General features: G+C 42.2%; 1 protein-coding gene across 1 annotated transcript in view; it reads right to left on the bottom strand.

Moving 5' to 3' along the window:
* Positions 1-1457: 1457 nt before the first annotated feature.
* LOC122797804 (SCO-spondin-like) overlaps positions 1458-25711 on the bottom strand; it is a 4708783-nt gene continuing 4684529 nt past the window's right edge. Inside the window, exon 112 of the mRNA XM_044066325.1 lies at positions 1458-1704. Within this exon, the coding sequence (XP_043922260.1) occupies positions 1682-1704 (23 nt within the window). The 3' untranslated portion in view covers positions 1458-1681. The remainder of the gene's footprint in view (positions 1705-25711) is intronic.

Raw genomic sequence — 25711 nt, forward strand, 5'->3', positions numbered from 1 at the left:
CCCAAAGCTGGCTGTGGGTAATGCTGGCTTTACCCATAGTCAGCGTGGTTTGATACACGAGGGCAAAGCCCAAGTTACCAAGCAAAGCCAGCCGTGGGTGAATCCAGCATTACTCACACCCAGACGTGGGTTATTGCTATTATACAATAACATTTTTAAGAAAAATGTTACTTACTTTTCTTAAATAATGTCCTTGTATAATGGCACCGTGGTGCTCTTCCGAATTTTCCCTGGTATCCTGGGGCTTTCCTGATATACTGCACTTGCATATCGGACTTACATTCCCACACTTTTGCAGTACAGCAACGCAGTGTAAAGGAAGCAACGGAGAAAGGACTATCTCCGTTGCTTTTTTTTTTTTTTTTTTTTTTTTTAATTAAAACAAATCAGGTGATTTTAAACAAATGGGAGAGACGGGAGAGAAAATATTAGGATAATCTAGTACATTGTTCTAGTTTTGTATAATGTACTTCATTATCCTTGTATTTGTCTCTGTCCCATTATCCTTGTATTTGTCTCTGTCCTGTCTCTCTTGTTAGTTTTAAGTCTCCAGTTTTTTATTTAAAAAATTAAAGGAAATTAAGCTTTTAACAGGATATAGTAATGAAAACAGTCTGGGCGACCGGATTTTTTTCCATTGATATATGCTCGATTTACAGTGGGCACAATGGTTGGGCTGACCAATCAATGTGCTCGTTTTGGAATGTCAATGGTTAGTCATTGTATAATAGTTAAAAAAATGATACTCATCATGGTTAATAGTACCCTGCATTAATCACTCATGTAAAAATACATCAATCATGCTGAGCAGTATTTTTTCATAGTTTTTCAATAGTTTTCATTTCTGGACACTGGTTGGCATTTATCACTGTCATAAAGTACTACATCACAGACCGTCTAGTGGATGGGCACCTACATGTAAGATGTCACATTTCAAATCAGTTGTGGCCTTTTTAATTTCTCTCTTTGTATATCTATCCCTACACATTTTACTTATTTTATTTATTTTAAATAAATAAATTGTGACCTTTAAATTTCCCTCTCTGTATATCTATCCCTACACATTACCACTCATAGATAGGTTGTGTTTGTGTAGCACTATATCTCAGAAAGCCTACTGAGCAGGATGAACCCAGTCATGTGCTCCTACACACAGGATGGTACATTTTAAATCCACAGTGACCTTTTCATTTCCCTCGCTGTTCATCTAATCCTATACATTTTAAGAATGGTGACAATATATACATATATATATATATATATATATATATATATATATATATTTTTTTTTTCTGTTAACAAAACAAAATCTGTATCCTGTCTTTGCTGGCTAGAGTATAAGAACTCATCTGAGAAAGATCAAACTTCTGTTCAGCATAAACACCAATTCATTAATAATTACATACCAGTGAATGAATATTCATTTAAGACTCAATAAACTGACAAGGAAAACATGAGCAGTTGCTTTTGGCTATGTTTATTGAAAATATAAATATTTGCTGTGTAGAAAAACATAGCATTTTGTAAAGACGCTATAAAGAATAGAGTGCATTTCAGCAATATAAAAATACTAGGAAAGTATTTACAACCATTATATGGCAATATAAATCAACATAGCTTTACAAATGAAGGAGAAAGTGGACTTTTTCTTCTTCTAGCTTGTAGAGTAGAATGTTGAGAATCAACGCTTGGTAAAATCTCCTCCTGCAAGAAAAAGGTAAAATAATTTGTTACTTACAGAATTGATGCTATTCAGACAACTGGCAAATTGATTTTTCAGTCTGAATTACATTTTATTATATCTGAAGCAGTGTTTCAGAACCTGGTTTATTTAATGAAATTTTGCTTATACACAATAACTGATTGCAGGTGCTGTAGGTATATGCATCGTATAACCATATTTACAGTAAATGAAAACATTCACATGATGTGTCTCAGATGGATGCCAGCAACATGAAAGAGTTAAGTCCATCAGGGAATGATTTACAAGGTCAGAGGAAGAGTCTATGCCATTATGCTTCTCCCAACTTAAAATGAATCTCCACAATTACAAAGCTACATATATCCCTACAGTGAAGTCCTCTTCCTACATCATGGAGGTTGAGGTTCAAAGGCATCACAGGGCACTATTTTCTTTCAAATCACCAGAGCTAGTCACTGGAAAATGTAGATGTCTATTTCTAATGTTACTCATATGCTCTGTTATTCTGATTATTAACCACTTGGTGGTTACAGTATAGCAGCACCAGTATTTATATCAGTCACTGACAGCACAGCCAACCCTTCATTCTCCAGGAATGTTACCCCTTGTTGGGAGACTATCAAGTTGATTTCTTGATAAATTGTCTGAAAAGGACTCTTGGCAAATTAAAGCTCACACATACTAACACCGGGGTCTATGTTTACTCATCGAAGGTTATGTTCATTGAACCTCCAATGATCGAACATAAAACAGCAAACGTTCATTAACTGAACATTCACTTCCGCAAATGTTTGAGATGGGGAAAGTATCTAGTTGGCCAACATTTCCCCATCACGCACACTGCACTATTTCAAACCCACCCAGGTGGGGAGCTGCGTCCCTTCCCCCATACTACACAGTTTAGGGGGTCTTCACCTTCACCCTCCCCCAACTATATATACCAACTCTGAGACTGCACTACAGTGGGGAAGAGGGCATGGAAGTAGCTAGCCAACATCAGGAAATGTGCCCTTTTCCCCACTGTAGTGCGATCTTTGAGTTTGGTATATATAGTTGGGGGGTGGGTATGAAATAGTGCATACATATTAAATGGGTTTTAATACTACAGAAGCAGACTGCAGAAGAAAGTGTGTGGTTCTTGACAACTGCCCACAAAATTATCGCAATGCACAAAGAAATATGTCGGTTCATCTTCACAGTATAGTACTAGAAATCTTTACATTTTGTACTAAAAGTCCTATAAAAACCCAGAACTGGCCTACCACAACACTGGCAAAAAATAATTCCATGCATGTGCAATTTCAAGATGGAATAAAACATCTTTAACCAGGGGCCTGAGTAAAAGGCTACTTTTAAGGAAAGCCTTGCATAATCTTGAGGAAGCCAAGGAAGAATGATTCTCTCCTGAGTGAAAATCTGAAATGGCCACGACTTTAATAGTAGCATAGCTTGTTCCACTGTTAAAAATGGAGGCCAAAAAGTTGAGAACTGCTGAAACTGGGGCAAAAACGGGAGACAGGTTTCTCTGAAGGGCCCAGACTGAAAATCTTTTCCATTTACTTTGGTAAATTTTCCAGTGGAGAGCTTATGAAAGGGTAAAAGAATCAACTGAACTGGAGAAGAAAGCCTGAGCTGTCTAGCCACCACTGGAACTGGGGAAACCATGGGATCAACTTGAGGCCACTGATATCCAGATATTGTTGAGGCCATTGATGTCCAAATATTGCATCCCTGTTGGATGACATAGAAGATCTAGTCATGGATCAAGTATCCAAGGTAAATAAATAATATAAGGCCAGTGGAAGGAAAACCAGACCTGACAAGGCTAAAAGGGCACAATGAAAATTATAGTGCTCTTCAATTGGGATACTTTCTGTAGAAATCTGGGGATTAGAAGTAATGAGGGTAAGCATAAAGGAGACCAGAGGGTCAAATGTGGAGTACAGACCAGGGCGAAAAACCTGCTGCACTTGTTGTTGAGGGGACAAGTAAAAAGACTGCAGCACAGCTGGCCCCATTAACAAAAAATATTTTCTGCCACTCTGAGAGATCACTCATAAGGCATCAGAATGGACCTGCTTTGTCTGCTTTTTCCATGGTATGTGTGTTGCTACAAGAAAGCAAACAGAAGAGATTGCCCATTGCCACAGTCTCGCTGCCTTGTGACACAATGGGTAAGATCTGGTTCCCGCAGTTTGTTGATATACCAGACTAGTGCCATGTTATCTGTATGCATTGCAATCATCTCTGGAGGTAGAACATCTTGAAAAGCCTGTGATGCTAGTAGGACTGCTCTCATTTCCAGGATACTGATGTGCAAATTGGCCTCTTTCAGGGACCATGGGCAGTCCTTCCCAAGAAATGCCACACCCCCCCTCACCCAATTTGGTAGGCATTGTGGTGACTGTGGCTGTTAGCTGTGGATGACCTTGAGAGACTTTTTCTGAATGAAACCACCAAAGATATTCCTTGCAAAGCTTTGAAATCTTGACTGAGGTGTTTAGCAGATGCTGTAGAGTAGATCACTGTACTCAAAGAGTCAGTTATAGGACATGAATATAATACCTGGCTAATGAAGTTAAAAATCAACTCTGCTGCCATTGATTCTAATACTTGGAAGACTAGTCTTGATGTAGGATAAGAAAGGGAGTTTACCTTCATGACATGAAACCTGAGAGTACAAACTCTTGTTACAGGAAGTGAAGCTATCTGGTTGGTTGTGTCTAGACAAGCACCTATGAACTCCAGGGTCTCAGAGGGATGAGTTGTCATTTGGTGTAATTCACTGTGATGCCCAATTGATGACATAATTAGAGAAAATAATCTCGTGCTTGAAACAACAGATGCCTGGATGGGATGGTCAGGAGACAGTCATCTAGATATGGAAAAACCTGGAATCCAGCATTCTCAGGTGAGCCACTACCAATGGCATACATTTGGTGAACACCCTGGGGGCTCTCATGAGGCTAAAGGGTAGTGCTCTGAAACGGTAATAGCAGGCTCCCAGCTAGAACTGCAGATGTCTTCTGGACTGCCTGTTCATTTTGATATGATAGTATACATTTTTAAGATCTATTGAGAACATCCAGTTGTCCTTTCGTAGTGCAGGTAAAATGGACTGAACCATGACTATCTTTGACTTTGGGTATTTTCATACTTGTTGAATCTGCTGAGATACAGAACTGGTCTCAAGTCACCTGTCCTCTTTGGCACTAAAAAGAATTTCGAGTAAGTTCCAGATCCTTGTTGGTCTGGAAGGACTTTTTTAAAATCTCTTTCTTCTAGCAGCATTTCTATTTCCAAGGCTACTGCTTCCCTATGATTGGGTGGAATATTAGGGATCGTCTTAATTTCTGTTGGAGGAATTTGGGAAAATGGTATGAATAACCTCTGGATAGGATTTTCTATATCCAAGTGTCTTTTGTGATGGATGCCCAGACTTCTGGGTGCAGAGATAAGCACCTTTGACTGCCTCCAAAGTGCAGCAATTGGGTAACCCTTTAGGAGCACTAGTAAGGTCTGTCAGAGGAGACATTTCTGAAGCCCTAGTTCTGCAGGCCACTTCTGCTGTGAGGACAGCATCTTCCATTAGAGTTCTCCCCTCTGCCCCTGAAAAAAATGTCTCCTCATGATTCCTGGAAAGGTACTTGGGACTTGTGAAACTACATCTTTTTACCACCTTGCTAATTTTTGGAGAAGGATCTCTGATGGGTAGAAAAAAGGATTCCAACAGCAGACAGCATCTTTCCATCTTGCTCACTTCTGGAGAGTGTTTCTTTAACTTTGGGGATGAACAAAGATGATCGATCAAAAGGAGTACTGATGAATGAAGACTTGAAGAGTTCTTGCAAAAAACATACAAGCACATTCGGGCATGCCTCTTAAAACAATGCCTGAATCTGCAGTCCTAGAGGTACCCCCAGCTGCATGAGAGATCAACATCATGGATGCATTGGAGATGGACTGTAGGGAGGCTAATTGTAAAGAAACTTTCTTCTGGTCCTACATAGACATGGACCCTGAAAGAGATGTGGAAAGCACCTTCTCCAAATCCCTTTTTAGTTTTGTGAAATGTGCCAAATACTTCAGCGACAGAGCATTAAAAGTCACTGAGACAAAAATGTGCTTGCCAAATCTAAGACCCTGGACTGTCTACTAGGGGGATGGACAGATGAGCTTTGTTCTGCAAGCTCTCTCATAGTGGCTGCCAATACCACCATGGCATCTACAGGAACCCCCTTGCTTCAGTGGGTCTTATGTTTAGGAGGAGCTAAAAACTTGTCTGACCTCTTAGGTATGGGTTCCATTGTACCAGGTTCCTTCCATGCTCAACATGAGATAAGATCGAACAACTCATCAGCTGGAGGGACAAACTAAGATGTAGCTAGGCCAACCCCAAAAGCTTCCAGAAACAGTGACTCCTCTTAGGATGGGGTATTGCAGGACCATCCACCTCTCTGTTTAAGAAGTTCCAGGATCTCACCAAAGGAGACATCATTAGGTGGAGATTGGGGGACCTGTCCTCTTCATCAAAGTTCTTGTCTTTGGTAACAGATTCCTGAGGGCAATCTAGGTGTCTCTTTCTCTTCCTAGAGACCTTGCCAGTGGGATGGTCTGGTGATGTATCCGACGAATATGGTAAAATGAACCAAAACTGCTAATGCATCTTGACCAAACCAGAATGAGGACAAAGACACACAAATCAAGCGTAGCAAACATGGCAAAGGCAGGTAAAAGGCAGATAAAACCAATTAATAAATGTAAAATGAAGTTAAAATCAATATTGTGGAGCTCGAGGATAAGCGTTTTCGGCAGAAGCCTTCATTAGACACCCCAACACCCCAGAGCCAGTGCCACTGCCAATGCATCAGCTCCGAGAGTGATCCTGCTCCAAAGAGGTTGCAGCCAGTAGACGTATGAGAAGTCTTCAGATCTGACAAAGACATCCTCAAAGATCTTGGATCCAAGGGCTCTGAAACCACTGATCAGATCGGAGAATGAGATGAGATGTGATGCTGAGAGAGAAGCAGGCTCATGGGTCTTATGGAAGACTGAGCCTGAATCACTCCATCTGGGACTGAGCCTTGAAAAACTTCCTCATCCTTCTATCCACCTCTGCTTCAGACAAGCTCCTAGAAGACCTAAGAGATGAAGCAGTAGAAGGTGGTCTGAAAGATTTTCTAGGTGTGCCCTGTAAGAAGGGAAAATGAAACTGAGGAGATATCAGATATGGAGTGAAAAGTGAAGATCAGATCTGTGGAGACTTGGTTCTTGACATAGTAGCATCAGAGGAAGGCATCAGACCCTATGTCTTGGAAACTTTAGATGGAGGTTCAGGAATAGGAGATGAATGGGGAGAACGAACAGGGGTCCATTTCCTGGACTCCTTTTCTTTTGGAGCTGAGTCAGGCTTCCATTTGTCAGATTTATTAGATGTGTTCTGAGCCCTAGATGAGGCAGAAAGAACAGTAGAAGGTAGCAAGCCTTTCAGAATCAACTTCTTCCTCCTATCACTAAAAGCACAGGAGTTGAACCCAAACAAATGGAACAGTCCACATTTACGTGGCAGTGCCCAAACAATACATGCACTCCTTGAGGCATCTGAGTTATGCATCCTATAACCACAAGAGTTGCACTTTTTAAAACCCATAGCCTTGTCAACCATGTCAACAATAAAATACACAGGTAAGATAAGAGACTTTTTTAAATACAGTTAAGTAAAAATACCAACAATGGTATTTAAAAAATACCCTAAACTTGGGTAGAGAGAATGAGAGGGAAAGCATGCCAGCAATGGTACATGAGATAACAAGGGTAGAAAAGCCCGTCAAGAATGGCAGATAAACAAAAAGTAACTGTTAGAAAGTTAACCAAATTTTCAATAAAGGTAAAGGAAGGAAGAGGAAAGCAATGCTAAATGCAAAAATCATCACAAAAAAAGAATACAACAATATCTGCTTAATCTCCATAGTTTGAGAACAGAAATCTGCATCTGAACAATATGGTGACAAAATAAACCTGGGGTATACCAGAAGAGTGAGGCGTTATGGTAAAGGAAGAGCTTGAGAACTGGATCTGTGACTCTGGTAAAAGCAACTGACTAGGATTCAATGTCAGATCTGAGACCCATCACTTGAGGGATGAATGAAAATGACAACATCAGATCCTGAGAATTTCTGCTGTAGAAGAGAAACTGGGAGGAACAGACTGTGTTAATCTTATATAAGCACAAACAAGCAACTGGACTGGTATTCCACAGCAGGATTTGTTAATTTAAAGGGCACACAGAGTGTATGCTCCAGACCTGGCCTTGGAAAAGCAGTCAAGGCTTGTATTATTAAATATACAGTAACACTAGGAGAAAGAGTTAATCCAGACAAAACTGTGGCAGAAAGGAAAATTATTAACACTGAAGACAGCAAAGAGTTTGTGAAAAATGAGTATTTACTGTACACCAGGCAGAAGAGAAGTCAGTTTATCCTAGTGATCACAGAATGTTGAGAGGCAGTTATGACATTCAAGCTTCTGTATCCAGTTTGCTTTAGTATATTTTTTTCATGGAGGATCAAGATATTTTTGACACAGAACATGCTAAAGAGGAAATACAAAAATTTATCCAACAAAAAAGTGAATCATCAAATAGATAGGGCCCCTGCTTCTCATTCTTTTGACACTAAAGCTCATATAAAGATTTTGCCAGTTAAACCTTCTCCAATGTTGCAAAGGAAAATACTTGAGAGACAGAAAAAAGCACAGGAGTTCATTAGAGGAATCATATGTACCTTGGACTTGAACCAGATTCTGATGTTGGGAGATGGAGATGAACATGAAGAAGACCAGAAACACTGAAATAAGTGAATAAAGGTGAAATTATAAAGCATCAGTCAAATGTGTGAAATATGGCTTTGCAAGAAAAAGTGTTTCAGAAAGATTGGACTTTTGTTGACTTTGTTAAACTGTGGGCGGACTGTAAAGTATATACCCCACTTTATGTCATTAATGTTTAAAAAACATTAAAATGAAAAAAGTAACTGTAAGTAAAACAATTTCTGTTCTTAATAATATTTATTTAAAACATTTCAAGACATAAACTGCAAGTTATATTGTAAAGCAGTGTTGTGCAGTAAGTAGTCGGGTATTTTAAATGTGAGAGTTGGGAGAGTCTTTTCATTGACTACCGTATGTGATAAAGCTATTAAAGTAAACACATTTTTTTAGTTGCAAGAAATATAGGTTTTACAATGTAATAAGAAAAGAAAGGCTGGACAAAAGCAAGTTTAAGTTAATATGCTCCGATCCTGGGCGGCTAGGGCGGGGATGTAAAAGTGCACTGATTATATTATATGCAGAGTTGAAATGTTTTCTTTTATTTTAGAAAATGTGAATGTCTGGATTAATGTCCTCGGTTAGCGTATAAACAAATGCTTTTGTAAGCAAGTAGGCTTGAATAATAAGAGAAAATGATGAAAGCATGAAACGTGCTAAGTTTCTTGCATATGCAATGGTATTAGCCTGTTTTTCTCCATTTGCAGATGTTCAGTAGGAGTCAAGAAGTCTGCAACTGAAAGGAGTTGTACATTCTGTTCTGATATGCAGAGGTGTTAGCTTTTTTTTTTCTTTCTCTCATTGCTGACTACATTTCCATGGAGATGAGCTATCTGGAGGTTCATGCAGTTAATCTTGAGAGTTCTGAGCTTTCTTGCTGATGGAAATGAAAATTTTAAAGGTACAAGGGCAAGCAGTTCAGTAAAAAATAAAGTCTGAAATTGTTGAAAGTGAATAAGAGATAGCAGCTTCCCTACCAACATTAATACTTTAATGCATTTAATACAACAGCATACAATTTAGTTTTATTTCAAGATAGCCAGTGCACTTTTTCTTAGGGCTAAATGTTAATGTTTTCTGAAAGCATACAAGCTGTTTTTCACATCTGGGAGAGGAATGCGGACAGGAAAATAACAAACATCAATCAGTGTAAGTAGGAACATGGGCATAAGCATACGTAACCTTACTTTTAGTTTAGGTAGTGCCTATGGGTGCAGCTATCAATTGACCTGGAGGGTTAAACTTCATTTTTTTGAAGATGTAAATAGCTCTGTGTATTTGGTCTAAGTTAAGTAGTTATGGGGGTGTTCTGAAAATGTATTTAGTTTTTTTTTTCTTGTTGTTGTTTGAGGGTTTTCATTAAAACAAAAAGTCCTGATAAATGTGACATAGTCTTCAATGGAGATGACATGAAACAAATGTGTAAATATCAATCAGACATTAGTGTGTGCATGTAACACAAAAGTTAGAAATACACATTCAAAAAAATTGTCATGTATAACAGGTGGGAACAATAACTTCTTATCATAATGACTACATTATGCATATTACCTTAGAATGTAAATGTCTTACAAGTACAGACAAAAAAAGAAAGACTACTGAATTAGTTTAAGAAATGCACAGTGCAAACAGTAATGCTATAGAAGACACTTTTGAAAATAAATAAACATGTGAATTTGATAAGGAAAGTATTTCAAAATGGATATTATACCAAATAGAAACAAAGGAAAGGGGGGGTAACTGTACTAACTGCTAGAAGAGCTGTAATAGTGATAAAAGAGGAAGAAAATAACAGTTGATTTGTGTTTGCAAGGAGCCATTGGCAAAAGATTATACTGGCATGCATTCATACTCCACCAAAAACTGCTATTATGAAGCTTTATGAGAAATGATCAAATTTAGCAGGGAATATTATTTGTAGGTGGAGAGTGGAACTTGATTTGCAACAGTGAGGTTGTATCTGGGGGACCTAGAAAGGAAATATAACAAAACGGGGTAGATTTCCGGAGAAAGATATGAAAATATTTGGTATGGAACACATGAAATCAGTATTAGGAACTCAGAAAGAATTCATATACTATTCCCCAAGGTAAAATAACTGGGCTAGACTAGATTGAGATTATATTTCAGAGGAAAATGTGCATTTAATTGAAAGCTTCGAACACATCCAATAAGTATTTCAGATCATTCACTAATAACAAGATAAAAAAGCAGGGTACTGAAGTAAAAATAAGACACTGACACTTTCCCACCTACCTGCCAAAAAGAGAGGAATTTAAGGAATGGGTAGTGGAAATTATCCGAGAGTTATTATAGAATATAGAAATATCATTAGAAGTTATAGCTAACGAATAGGATAAAATGAAAATAGAGTTTAAAAATGGGGTAGACAAAAAGAAAATGAGATATGGTTAAAAAGTAATAAGAATTATTTAGGGGGCTGACAAAAGTTAAAGTACTCTGGAATAAGGGGAATCTCACTGAACAAGAAAAGGTCCAATTGTGGTGTGCTAAAGAGAAAATAAGGGAGTAGATGGACAATATAAATGAGTTTAGAAAGATTGCTGTTAAGCAACTATTTTTTTGATAATAAAATTCCTGAGCACAAAATATTTTAGCACAATGACTTAGGCAACAGAAAGTGGAAAGGGTTGTCACCAAACTTAGGAAGCCTATAACAAGAAAAATAACGAGATCCTTTAGAGGCATTAGTTATACTTCAGAAATGTTATGAACATTTGTATAAAAGAGGAAATCAAGAAGGAGCACAAACTGAAATATTTATGGGAGACTTAATTATGCCAAGGTGAGAAGTAGATAAGACTCAACAGGTAACAGCTAAGATAGTAGGAGATGAAATAAAAACTGTGATGTATAATCAATCTGCAGGAAAGTATCCAGGAACAGATGGGATTCCTTTGGATATTTTGAAGTTAGGAGGGAAGAAAGTGATAAAGATCTGGATGGTTTTGCTTAACAGTATTTTAAAAGGAAACACCAACATCTTTGAAGAAAGCCATGGTTGCTGTAATACTTAAAGATGGTAAAGACCCATCAGACCCATCTTCTTATAGACCCATTTCAATTTTAAACCGTAACTATAAATTGTTTATGCCTATACCAGCTAAAGGAATGGAAAATTGTTTCCAAAACTGATAGATATGGATCAATGTGGTATTGTGTGGTGGGGGTGGGGACAAACATTTGATAGCATTACTAGAACCATGATGATCAAGAGGGAAGTAGAATGCAAGAAAATATTGCTGTTGTTGTTGGGTCTTGATGTAGAAAAAGCATTCAACAGAGTATGCTGGGATTTTATAAGTATGGCAATGCAAGCATTTGAATTTCCTGATACAATAAAAGGATTAATTAGGAAGCTATATGTAGGATTGGAGGCAAGAATTAAAGTGGTATGGTTCCTCTCTGATAACTTTTGTCTGAACAGAGGAACCTGGCATGAGTGTCTAATTTCCTCTTTGTTATTTGCTTTATATTTAGAGCCTTTGGCAAAGAAAATAAGAGTCAGAAATTCAAGTTTATAATTGCCATGGCCATCAAGAAAAGTTGGGCTTATTTGCAGATGATATTATTTTGTACCTGATAAATCCAGAAAAGGATAGAAAATGACATTGCAGTGTTGTGTAACATTTTGAGACAGTCTCAAGTCTTTTTAGTAAATTATGCACCCACACATGAAACTGGTTCAGAAATACCTATATTTATAGGTACACAATAAGATAAAGTATTTAGGAGTATGGATTAAAAAGGTTTCTGTTATGACAGCTAATGATATGTGAGAAGAGAGTAAACAAAAGTTAATATAAAAACTGAGAAAATGGAAGCTCTTGCTTATGAATAGGGATAGTAAAAATGTTTTTAGTCCTTTTAGTTTTATATACAAGTCAGGCATATTTTTATCAAGCAGAGGAGAAGTTGTGAACAATAATAGAGTTGAAGGTATTTATCTGAGAAGGGCAGAGGGCAACTGGTAAGAGGGATAGGTTCATAGGTTCATACTAGGCTATCTGCCCTAGGGCATTTATAAGCCTAGCCAGAGTGTGTTTGGCTTTCGCCACCCATTTTAAATTAATTTTGCTATGCCCTTTTTCAAGGTTAGTATACTGTGCCTCTGTCTAACAGTGACACAGAAGTGATACCTGGGGTAAACCTATGATCTCCCATCCACTCATCAAGATTCCTCTTGAAGAGAGTCAATGAGGGACTCTGCCTAACCTGGACTGGGATTTTATTCCAGAGTGAAGGCAGCCTCTGGGTTATGAATCTGTCCCTCCAGCATGTCCTATTTATTTCAGTGCTGAGGTTCAAGTCTCTCGAGCGCGTAGCTCGATGGGATTTGGATTTTCTGAGGTGCAGCATGTCCATTAATTCCGGGCTGGACATGGCTTTATACATCAGGCACAGATCGCCTCTGAGCAGGCGGTATGCCACTGAGTAGAGCTGGAGTTTCTTTAACCGGGCAGCATATGGCATCTGTTTGAGCCCTTTGATCCTCTTGATGAGGTACTTTTGGGGTCTGGTAAGGTGCATCCCAAAAGGGGCACTGTACTCAATTGTGGGTCTGATGAGGGATGAGTAAAGAGGCACGATGACCTCCCCTGATCTAGATGTGAATCCCTTCATGATTAGGTGGGCTATATAAAATGTTTTTCTAACCACTTTGGCCACGTGGTTGTCAAATGAGAGATTGCTATCAACTTGGGTTCCCCAGGTCCCTAATTACTTCTTCTGTACTTAATGGATTGCCACCTATGTGGTAATTTGTAGGCACTTTTTTTTTGCCAAAGGGGATGGCTATACACTTTTTGGCGTTTAGCTTGAGGCCATGGCTCTGGCACCAGTTGTCTGTTTCTATGAGGCCCTTTTGGAGGATGCTTGTGTTGGCTGGAGAGTCGATTATGGCGCCCAGTTTGCAGTCATCTGCGAACTTGGTCAGCCACAGTCCTTCCGTGTTGGCCTGTACCTCCGAGAAATATATACCGAACAAGAGAGGTCTCAGGACTGAGCCTTGTGGGATACATGGCTCCAGCAATTCTAACCATGTGGGTTCTGTCCTTGAGCCAGTTTGCAACCCATCTAGTGACATAGGGGTTTATATTTAAGCTGGTGAGCTTATCATTAATGCCCGAGTGGGGTATTGTATCGAAGGCTTTTACGAGGTCCAGGTATGCTGTGTGGACCACCTTCCCCTCGTCAATGGCCTTGGTGACTGTTTCAAAGAAATCGACCAGGTTTAAGAGGCAGGATCTGCCCTTAACAAAGCCGAACTGGGTAGGATCCAGTGTCTGTAGGTCCCCAATATCTTTATTTATGAGGTCCATGATGATCCTTTCCATAGCTTTGCAGACCAAGCTAGTCAGGCTTATGGGGCGATAGTTTCCTGGATCCGTTGAGGCACCACCTTTGTGGAGAGCGACCACTGTTGCTGTACGCCACTCTTTGGGTACATATCCTGTAGTAAGGCTGAGATTGAACAGTAGTTTTATGTTTGGGTTTAGCTCTTCTTGGAGTTCATGTAGGACGCAGCCCGGGACACCGTCTGGATACGTTGATCCTTCCAAAAGAAGAAGGTGGTTTAGGATTACCTGATTTAAAAGGATATTTTAGAGCTATACAGTTAAGGCTCAAGTGCATAACACAAGCAGAAAGTTATAATTCAAAGTGGAAAGGGATGATGATAAAGTGGGGAAGGGGGGATTTAAGAAATAATAATAATGGGAGTTTGGATGCAAATCCTTAAGGAGACTAATAAAGCCATACAGAACATTATTATTCATACAGTAGCAGAAAGTATCCCATCCTAAGAACTAAGCCAGCAACCAACAACACGAGAATGGAGAGAAGACATTTTGCTGATAGGGTTGACTGCAAACAGGGGTACACAGAATAGGCAAAGGGGCTGGAATTTACTGGAGAAAACTGGCAAAGGTGTCAGTGTACTGAAAGCAAATAACTAGAGAGGAAAAGGAAATAGAATGGGATGAGGCCAAGCAGATGTTTGGACTGCAGGCTACAGACTGCTTTCCCTATCAGAGTATAGGCAAACAGAAAGAGATAGGGGAATCCTAAGTGAAAGACCATTTCTGGTACAGCTTTTAGTTTAATCTAGAACAAAAGCTGCTGATAAAAACAGATAATCCATTGGGCATATAAGACATTGCACAAAAATATAAGAATCAAAGGATCAAGATTATCCAAGTTCAACTAACTCTGGGCAAGACCGCAATCCAAACTGTAGCTTGCTACACATCCCCCACCATGCCCCAGGATTCCCACCTCTCATTTCTTGATACACTGGAAAATATTAGGGTACTTTCCTGCAGATTGATTATACATCACAGTTTTTATTTCATCTCCTACTATCTTAGTTGTTAACTGTTGAGCCTTATCTACTTCTCACCTTGGCATAATTACGTCTCCCATAAATATTTATTAAGTCTCCCTAATAATGGGCGATTTCAACTACCCCACCATTAACTGGGAAAACTACTCATGTACCAACTCTTCTGCTCAACGTTTTCTGGAATTCATAAATTCTAATGCCATGGATCAACTTATCCATACCCCAACCAGGGGCAGCAATATCCTAGACCTGGTCATTACCAACATGGGCGACTGGTGTTCCATACCAGAGGTCAATTCCTCGTTGGTCAGATCAGACCACAAGCTAATCACCCTAGACATCTACATCCCACCCCCACCCCATTAGGGAAACCACTGTAAAAAATGTCTCCAAAGCCAACTTCATGCTTATCAAGACAGAAGTGGCAAACTTCACGACACCCATGCAGATGGACAATAGAGGTACAACTGTTGAATCCTACACAAATGCACTTTATAAGCACTTACATGAGTGCATGGATCGTGCTATCCCTAACAGAACCAAGATGCTATCATCCAAAAAAAGGAAGCCAATCTGGTGGTCCCCTGCCATAAACAAACTCTACAACAGAAGAAAGAAACTGTTGCAAAAAAGAATAAAATCCCATGATTGGAGGAACTCCCTGGTCAGCTTCAGTAAGAAGCTCAGGTCCCTCATAAAATCCTCCAAGGCTAGTTACGAAAACAAAATCACCACAGATTCTAAAGACAACCACAAAGCATTCTATAATTATGTCAAGAATCTCAATGGCAACACTCAGATCTGCTCTGAGTTACAGCACAATGGCACTAAATATACAGAACCAACTGATATTGCCAACATCCTGGCAGATAGGTTCAGTGCTAACTTTACCCCCCTCTCCCCCCCTTAAAGGGCCCATCTCTATACCAGAAGAATGCAAAGTTCCTGTAATTACGGCTGCACAGGTAAAAACCACGCTCTCCAAATCCAAGAACACAGCGTCCATGGGACCTGACAACATCCCAGGCTACATTCTACACGAACTACAGAACGAACTGGCACCCCACCTAAGTACCATGTTCAATCATAGCCTCACCTCAGGCTTTGTGCTGAATGGCGCACAGCGACAGTTATCCCACTCCACAAAGAGGGAGCCACCACGGACTCCGGAAACTACCACCCCATTAGCCTGATGAGCCTGGTCTGCAAGGCCATGGAACGTATCATCATAGAACTTATAAACAAAGGCATTGGTAATCTCCAAACTCTGGACCCCCACCCAGTTCGGGTTTGTAAAAGGCAGATCATGTCTCCTAAACCTGATAGATTTCTTTGAAGCAGTCACCAAAGCCGTAGACGAGGGTAAGGTGGTTCACACAGCCTATCTAGATGTCGCCAAGGCTTTCAACACCATCCCCCACTCTGGAATTATAGATAAACTCACTAAACTAGGTATAAATCCCTATGTCACAAGATGGGTTGCCAACTGGCTCACTGACAGAACCCACACTGTGAAAGTAGCAGACTCCAAATCTGACTTCAGACCAGTGAAAAGTGGAGTACTACAGGGTTCAGTTCTGGGTCCTCTCCTGTTTGGTATCTAATTCTCTGAAGTACAGGCTAACACAGAAGGTATTTGGCTAATGAAGTTCGCAGATGACTGCAAACTAGGAGCCATAATCAAAACTCCTAATGATGTGGACATCCTACAAAAGGGCCTCACTGAGACAGATGCCTGGTGTCAAAGCCATGGCCTCAAGGTCAATTCCAAAAAGTGCATTGTCATCCCCTTTGGAAAAAACTCTGTACCCATGAACTACCACATAGGTGGTAGTCTACTTAACACTGAAAGTATGATGAGAGATCTTTGGACACAGGTGGACAGTAGTCTTTCCTTTGATAATCACATCGACACAGTAGTCAGGAAATCCTTCTACTTGGCACACCTCATCACAAAAGATTTCTCATCCAGGAAAAAAGAGGTCACTGTTCCCCTCTACTCATCACTCATTAGACCTATTATAGAGTACAACGCCCCTTTTGGTATGTACCTCACAGGACATCTACAACAACTGCAAAGGCCGCAGAAATACTTCACAAAGAGGATTACCAGCCTCAAACAGATACCTTACGCAGACCGTCTCAAAAAACTCCAGCTTTACTCCGTTCCAAATCGCCTACTCAGAGGTGATCTCTGCCTAACATACAAAGCTATGTCAAACCCAGAGCTGTTGGACATGCCCCACTTAAAGAAATCCCAATCCCTCTGAGCTACATGCTCTAGGGACCTAAACCTTGTCATCACAATAAACAGAACATGCTGGAGGGATAGATTCCTGTCCCAGAGACTTTCCATGCTCTGGAACAAACTACCTATCTATATCAAACAAAGCTCCTCATTAGCACTCTTCAAGAAAAATCTTGATGATTGGATGGGAAATAGGAAATTCCCCCTGGGGATCACTTCTGTGGCTCTGCTCGACAGGGGCACAGGAAAATTATTTTCTTGGGTGGCAAAAGCCAGGGTACCTTTTCAGCTAAGCTTATATAGGCCCTAGGGCCAATAGCCTAGTACCTACCTATGAACCTATGAAAAGATTGGAAAAAGAGACTGGATAAGCAATTTGCAAGAAAACAATGACAGGACATATGTATGGCTGCCAAGTATGCAACAAAATTCAGAATGTTAGATTTTTGCTTGGAAGTGTTTGCACGGGTACTTTTATACTCCATGCAGACTTCATAGAATTTTTCCTCATGTAGATGGCGAATACTGATGATGTGATGATGAAGAAAGAGGTAACTGGGAACATATTTTAGGAGTGTACTGTGTTGGCAGATTTTAAAAATTCCCCATAGAGGACTCTGTCATAAATAATGGGGGAGCAAATGGATGTACTTAAGTAAATTATTCTTTTGAGCTGAGACACAGAATCTGAACTCCCTGGACATAATAAGGCCTTGTTAAGTTTAATTCTGCTGGCTGCCAAAAAGGCAATTACTAGAAAATGGAAATCAAAGTCTAAACATACTATACTTGACATAATGAATATTGTAACAGAGATAAAAGAACTGGAAGTAGAATCTTTACAAAAGGGAAGGAGCAAGTTATATACAAATACATGCAGAATAATGCTTAGAAGGAGAAGAAGGGTTTATGGGAAGGCAGGAACCGAGCAATTTATTTAATGTTTAACTGACAGCAGTTATAAAACAGAAGACGTGACATATAATGAATGTAACTGGAAACATGTTAATATGGTTTGTGTTCTTTTATATTAATGTATGTTTGCATATGTCTTAAATAATAATTTAATAAAGGTGTTAAAAATATCATCTAAAGAGTCGGGTGTAGGTTAAAAATGTTGAGGTGAATATCTGATCATGTGTGAATAAGTGCACTCTGTAAGGAATGCTTTGGTCATTGCCCCTGGCCAGGTGCATGAGAAGGGAGAACTGATATTGCCTGAGCTAAAAGGAGTTACCAGCAGTACCTTTGAAGAGTTCTTCTTGATCTTCAGTAGGACTCTTGTAATCAAAAAAGGGGATGAGGCATAGAAGAAAATACAGTTGAGTCAGAACTTACCATAACTGCAGATGTTTGAGTAGACCACTACTGCAGTACTCAGTCTTGGAAATTCCTGCCTGCAGGAGTCAATATTCAGCCTGAATACCAGAAAATGTTACCCTCCTCTAGCTGGGGGACATTGTCCCTGGCTGATGTAAGGATGTTGATGGTACAAAGGAGTCATCAGCTGGCTTTATCTTTAAGTCTTTCTTGGCCAGGGATCAAAGGTCTAATAATCCTTTAGGCTCACTTGACCCACACTATGCTAGGCAAATGGCTAGGAACAACTGAAAGGAAGTATACAATGGAACAAAGTGTTGGGAAACAGTGTCCTCCCTAGACACAAGACATTACCAGAAGAGCAGTAGGAGGGAGGGAAACAGGACCATATTGGTGATCTACTCCAACATGTACAATTATGGTAAATCCAGACACAACTACACTATGTTTTTCATAGCCACTGTTGCAGGACTGAGTCTTGGGAAAACTCCCAAACCATATTTGAGGGGTGGTTGGTTAGTACTGGGAGCTGGAGAGATAAGGCCCTCCACAATGACACAGGTGAAATGAGCTCTGGCTCTGGAGGTAGCTCCAAGGTTGTAATGCTTTGTAAAGGTGTGCAAAAGGACCAAGTGACTGTTTCAAGAATAAACTGTGTAGAAGCACACTTAATGCTGTGGTGGATGGTTTTGCCCTGATGGAATGAGATCTGATGGGCATGGAAACTTGTTTTTCCATGATGGGAGTAGCAGAAAATGTTATTGAAGCATATTTAGATATGGTCTGCTTTTCACAGGTTTCCTTTCCTTACTCTCTACAAAAAGCTAGTTGGTCTGCTCAGTTAATTTGTTCTGTGCAAACAGAACTTTTAGTTATGTACTTACCATAACTTCGGATGTATGGGATCCATCTCGCCTACATTCATAACAGATGGGTTCGGAGCCGATCCATCGGCTCCGACTCGGCAACTAATACACTAGCACGAAGTCTCTCATTGGCTGGGCTACTCCCTATCCCAGGATGCACTACACCTGCTTCCCCAGATCTTGTTTGTTCGCTTTCATACATCCATGCAAACACAGAAAAACTAGTAGTCACTATAACCAACTAAAGTTCTTCAAGAAAGATCACCAAAAAAGGACTACAGCTCCTCTAAATCCGAATGGAAGGGGGAAGGAGGGTGGGTACTTATGAATGTAGGCGAGATGGATCCCATACATCCGAAGTTATGGTAAGTACATAACTAAAAGATGTAATGGGATCCTATCTTGCCTACATTCATAACAGATGGGACAGCGTCCCTACCACCTAAATCCCGGGTGGCTCATTGGAAAACACTCCTGAGAACTGTGGAACCAAAGGAAGCCCTGCCTCGAGAAACCACATCCAATTTGTAATGAGAAATGAAAGTGTGCGGAGAATTCCAGGTTGCCGCAGCACAAATATCATCTATTGATAATTTGGAGTGAAAAGCTACAGAAGTAGCCATTGCCCTGGTAGAATGAGCCTTGACTGGAAAGGGGAGCTCTTTGTTAGCCTGTGAATAAATAAAAATGATACAATCTTTAATCCATTTAGCTATGGAGGTTTTTGTTACTGGTTGACCCAATTTGTTCATTGCAAAGGAAACAAACAATTGACTTGATTTCCGCATGTGAGCGGTTCTATTCAAGTAAAAACGCAGTTGTCTATGTACGTCCAATTGATGCAAGGTATATTCTGCGTTATTAGAGAATTCTGGGAAAAACACAGGGAGCTCTATAGTTTGTTGAATACAGAAAGAGGAGGCCACCTTTGGTATAAAGGAAGGGTTTAATTTCAATGAAACTCTATGCTTGTGAAAAATCAAATAGGGAGGATCAGAACAAAGAGCTTGAAGTTCTGAAACTCGCCTGGCAGAAGTTATGGCCACTAAAAGGCCGTTTTCCAAGACAGAAATTTTAAATCACAGGTAGCAGCTGGTTCGAAAGGACGAGCAGTTAGGGCAGCAAGAACCATATTCAAGTCCCAAGGGGGGACAGGATGAGATAATGGAGGCCTAAGGAGCCACGCCCCTTTAAGGAAAGCCTTACAAAGTTTGTGAGACATCAATGAAGGTTCAAATGAGGCATGAAAATTAGAGATCGCCGCTAGCTGAACCTTAATGGTAGAAACTGAAGAGCCCAACTGAAAAAGGGAGGCCAGAAAATTCAGAACCTCCGATACTGGTGCAGTGAGAGGGTCTATACCTCGTTCCTGAGCCCAGAAGGCAAACCTTTTCCATTTGCTGGAATAAAGTTTGATAGTGGAAGGTTTATGAGAAGAAGACAATATGTGGACCACGTCCGGAGAAAGAGCATCGTCTCGGACTAAGGATGGAAGTGGAGTAACCATGCTGCCAACTTCAAGGACCTGAGAGACGGGTGAAGCCGTCCTGACTGATGAGTCAGCAGGTCTGGCACCGGATCCAGAAACCATGGACCTTCTATCGCATGCCTCTGTAGGAAAGGGAACCAAACTTGACGAGGCCAGTGCGGGGCAATCAAAATCATCTCGCTCTCCAGGTAAATGGCCTTCTGTATCACCCTCGGTAGGAGGGGAAACAGGGGGAAGGCGTAGAGAAGACCGGGGGGCCAAATGTGGGTCAGAGCGTCCCTGGGAATCTGTCCCTGAGAAGGGAACAGCGTGAAGAACTCTCTGCATTTCGCATTGTGAGGGCTGGCAAACAGGTCGCAGCAAGGGAGACCCCATCTGTCGAAAATTTTCGCAGTTACCCTCTGGTTGAGGGACCACTCGTGGGGTAAAAGAATGGTCCTGCTTAATCTGTCCGCAATCACATTGGATTTCCCCGGTATGTGCGTTGCCATTAGAAAGCGGTTGGAAGCTACCGCCCAGTGCCAAAGTCTCATGGCTTCTCTGCACAGTGGGTAAGACCTGGTTCCACCTTGCCTGTTTATGTACCACACCACCGACATGTTGTCGGATAGGATAGCAATAGGGCCTTATGGGAGAGCGTGATGGAGAGCTTGGAGTACCAAGAGTACCGCTCTCATCTCCAGGACATTGATATGCAAATGCGTTTCCTGGATCTGCCATGTGCCTTGGACCGACCTGTCCAGGTAATGACCCCCCCACCCTACCTGGGAGGCGTCCGTAGTCACCGTGGCCACGGGACGTTGAGGTATAAAGGGTCGCCCCTGGTCGAGATTGGATTGGAGAAGCCACCAACGCAGATCTCGATGGCAACTTTCCGTGATCATGATTAAATGGTTCAAGGGAAGTTCCTGATAAGACCATTGAACCGACAGTAGCCATTGTAAAATTCGCATGTGAAGTCTGGCCAAGGGAACTAAAAGTATGGTTGACGCCATCGAACCCAATAGTTGTAGAATCCGACGGGCCGGGGCTCTTAGTAGGGGTAGACAGGATTTGACTTGATCTTGTAGGACCTGAATTCTTGCTGCCGGTAAAAAGGCACGCATTCTTTTTGTGTCTAAGTCTGCGCCTATAAAAGTAATACGCTGAGATGGCTGTAGTACAGATTTTTGCAAATTGAACGTAATCCCTAAGAAACGGCCCAGGGTGAACGTGGCGCTGAGCGCCTGGAATAGTAGATGCTCGGAGGTGGCAGTAAGGAGCCAGTCGTCTAGATATGGAAACACTTGGAATCCCAGACTTCTCAGGTGAGCAGTTACCACTGCCAGACACTTGGTGAACACCCTGGGGCTGTGGTGAGACCAAAGGGCAGTGCTCGGAATTGGAAATGACTGACTCGAGGGAAGCGTAAGTGTCTCCTGGACTCTTGAGCTATCGGAATGTGATAGTAAGCGTCCTGGAGATCTATGGAGCACATCCATGCATCTTTTTCCAGCAAAGGAAGAATAGATTGAAGAGTGACCATTCGGAATTTGGACTTTTTTACAAAACGATTCAATGAACTGAGGTCCAAAATGGGCCTGAAGTCCCCTGTCTTTTTTGGTACCAAAAATAATCTTGAGTAAGTTCCTAATCCGATCTGGTCGATGGGGACAGGCTGGATGGCTCCTTTTTCTAGCAGCTTTAAAACCTCTAATGCTGCCTGATCCCGCTGACTGGGTGGTACGTCCAGGATTTCCCTTAAAGAAGGGGGGATTCTGTTGAAGGGGATGATGTATCCTCCGGTAATAATGCGAAGCACCCACTGATCGCTTGTTATGGATTCCCAAGCTTGTGGGTGCGCCGCAAATCGACCCCCGACTGGCTCCGGAGATGCACAGTCGGGCAACAACTCAGGGACACTGGTTGTATGAAGAACCACGAAAGGAATCGCGGTCTCCAGAGTTACGGGGGCCTCTGCCATCTCTGGGGCGGCGTCTTCCAGAATTTCCCCCTCCCCTGCCTCTGGAGGGGGAATCACTGGGTGGAGCAGGGAAAGACTTCTGAGATTTTCTAAACCACATTTTCCCTCCTCTCTGAGCCTTAGGGTAAGGTCTAGAAGGAGCGGAAAATCGGGCCCCAACGGCAGTCAAAGTCTTGCCCTCCTGCTCGCACCGAGTTAGTGTGTCCTTCACCTTGGGTCCAAACAAAGATGACCCATCAAAGGGGGCGTCGGCGAAGGAAGACTTGAAGGCCTCCGCAAACGAACACAAGCGTAACCAGGCGTGTCTCCTGAGGGCAACGCCTGTTCCCGCTGCTCTACTCGCCCCTTCGGCCGCATAGGAAATGAGCCTCATGGACGAGTTAACAATAGATAACAGGGTAGTCATCTGGGCGCCAACAGTCGGGGCCAGCGCCTCAGGTAGATTACCAACAAGGGAGCCATTTAGCTCTTTGAGGAGATCCCTTTGGAGCCTAGTAAAATGACATAAGTAGTTCAGCGACCGTAAGGTAAAGGCCGCTGAAGACAGGGTACGCTTCCCGTACCTATCCATGCTCCTGGAATCCTTATTAGGAGGATGAACAGACGTTGAAGCCTCTGCCACGTCCTGCTGTGTGGCAGAAGCCACCACCAAAGCATCTATAGGCACACCCTTTGTGAGAAAATCCTTCTGGGGGGGGGCTGACAAAAACTTATTGGGCCTCGCAGGCACCGGTTCCACAGAATCAGGGTGTTCCCACGCCCTTCGAGAAACCAAATCAAGGAGTTCATCGAAGGGCGGAGACACCCAGGAGGCGGAAGGCTGGGCCCCAAAGGCCTTGAGGAAGACTGACTCCTCAGCTGAAGGGTTTTGGCTTGCCAGTCACCTCTCTGTCTCAGAATCTCCAAGATATCTGAGAAGGAGATATCATCCGAAGATGATTTGGGGGACCCTTCTGCGTCATCGAGGTCAGTATCCGATGTAACAGACTCATCTTGGGAGTCTACGTGCTTCCTCTTACACAATTTCTTCCGTGGGGGTTCGTCCGAAGCAGTTTTGGACGGACCACCCGGAAGAAGGGAACCCCCGATGGGGGTATCCTCAGGCCCTGGGGCCCCGCTGCCGGGGAGCTGCAACACAACAGAGGCACCAGTCTCCAAATCTAGAGACGGTGAGGTAGAATCTTGCTGAACCGGCAAAGGCATGGCCAGCGAGCTCCTCATGGCCTCAAAGGCCGGACTTCCAGAATCCAAGGAGGTCACTGGTCTAGAGGCCACGATGGCACTGGGAATTCCAGCAGCCGATGCTCCGAGAGGAAGACTAGGCACTGAAGCACCCAATCCCAAAGTGTTCCCCTCGGGCCCGGCTGAAGAGGTCGCAGTACCAAACCCTGAACCGGAGGACAGGGTAGGAAGCACAGTCGGAACCGAGAGACCTCGAAGGGGTCTCTGCTCCGACCGTATGGCTCCGCTTTGCTCCACCACCACCGACTCCAATGGCTCCAAGGAGGTTAGAGGAGGAATCGAATGTGTTGGAGGGGGGGATCGGCTCTGAAGCTAACTGTGCTGGAGCCGAGACCAATTTAGTAAAAACTGGAGATTGGAATAGCCTCTGTATCACCCTATCCAGGTCCGAATCAGAGAGTCTCGATGATTTAGAGGAGGTAGACAATCGGGAAGACTTTCCTCTCGGCTCCGAGAGAGAAGGGGACCGGCTCCGAAACGGCTCCAACGCTATCGGCGCCGGTTCCACCACAGCATGGACCACCATCGGCGCCGAAGGAGCTTTCTTTGGAGCCGAGGGGGAAGAGTCTGAGCTGCACACCTCCACCGGCTCCGAAGCCATTGGAACCGATGGAGGTGATTCACCTCTCGATACTCCAACCTGCGGCTCCGAAACCAATGGAGCCGAGGCAGGAGGTATCGAGGCAGACCCTTTGACCCTCGGCCCCGAAGTCAGTGGAGCCGAGGAAGAAGAAGTCAATTTTGGCTTTTTAGTCGACGGCTCCGACGGACTTGTCGGAGCCGACGATCTTTTCTTTTTGGAAGCAACAGGAGGATCTAAGGCTTCCTCAAAAGAAGGTTTAATGAGCCCTTTCAAAATTAGCTTATTTTTGCATTCTTGAAGAACTCTAGAGGAGAACGCATGACAGACGCTACAAGTCTCTTGCAGATGTTTCGGCCCCAAACAATAAACACAGACTGAATGGCTGTCTGTAATGGACATCTTATAACTGCACTGAGTGCATTTTTTAAAGCCTGACTTTTGCTCCTTAGACATAATACAGGCCCTCCAATAAACAACACTATACACAAAATTGCGCCAACTGAAGAGCGCGAGACACTCTGGCGCGAGTACTGAGGAAAATAATTTACCTCACAAAAAACAGTCACAGAGAAAACAAGTTCAACAGCCCCAAAGCCCTCTAATTTAAACAGGCTTGGCTCGAAAAACAATTAACAAAAATTAATTAAAACTTAACAGCACTGAAAGACAGGGCAAAGGCCCTCTAACTTAAACGGGCCATGCCCGACTGAAAGGAATCAGTACCAGAAGACACTCAAACACACAAAAAATTTATAAAGTAGTAAGGAATAGCTGTTAAAACAGCTGTTTGGTTAATATAGACAAAAAACCCCAAGGTCAAAGACCAATAAAGGTAATAAAGAACTACTTAGCTCCAGCCAAGTCGAGACCACGTCCAGCTTGTAAAGCGGCAAACGAGATCTAGGGAAGCAGGTGTAGTGCATCCTGGGATAGGGAGTAGCCCAGCCAATGAGAGACTTCGTGCTAGTGTATTAGTTGCCGAGTCGGAGCCGATGGATCGGCTCCGAACCCATATGGTATGAATGTAGGCGAGATAGGATCCCATTACATCCTCAGTTTTCTGTGAATGTCTAAAGCCCCCGCCAAAAAAAAAAAAAAGGAAGGAGGAT

Source organism: Protopterus annectens, chromosome 3.part1, assembly GCF_019279795.1.
Source record: "Protopterus annectens isolate FY-2018-M chromosome 3.part1, PAN1.0, whole genome shotgun sequence".
In the NCBI taxonomy this organism is placed as follows: domain Eukaryota; kingdom Metazoa; phylum Chordata; order Ceratodontiformes; family Protopteridae; genus Protopterus; species Protopterus annectens.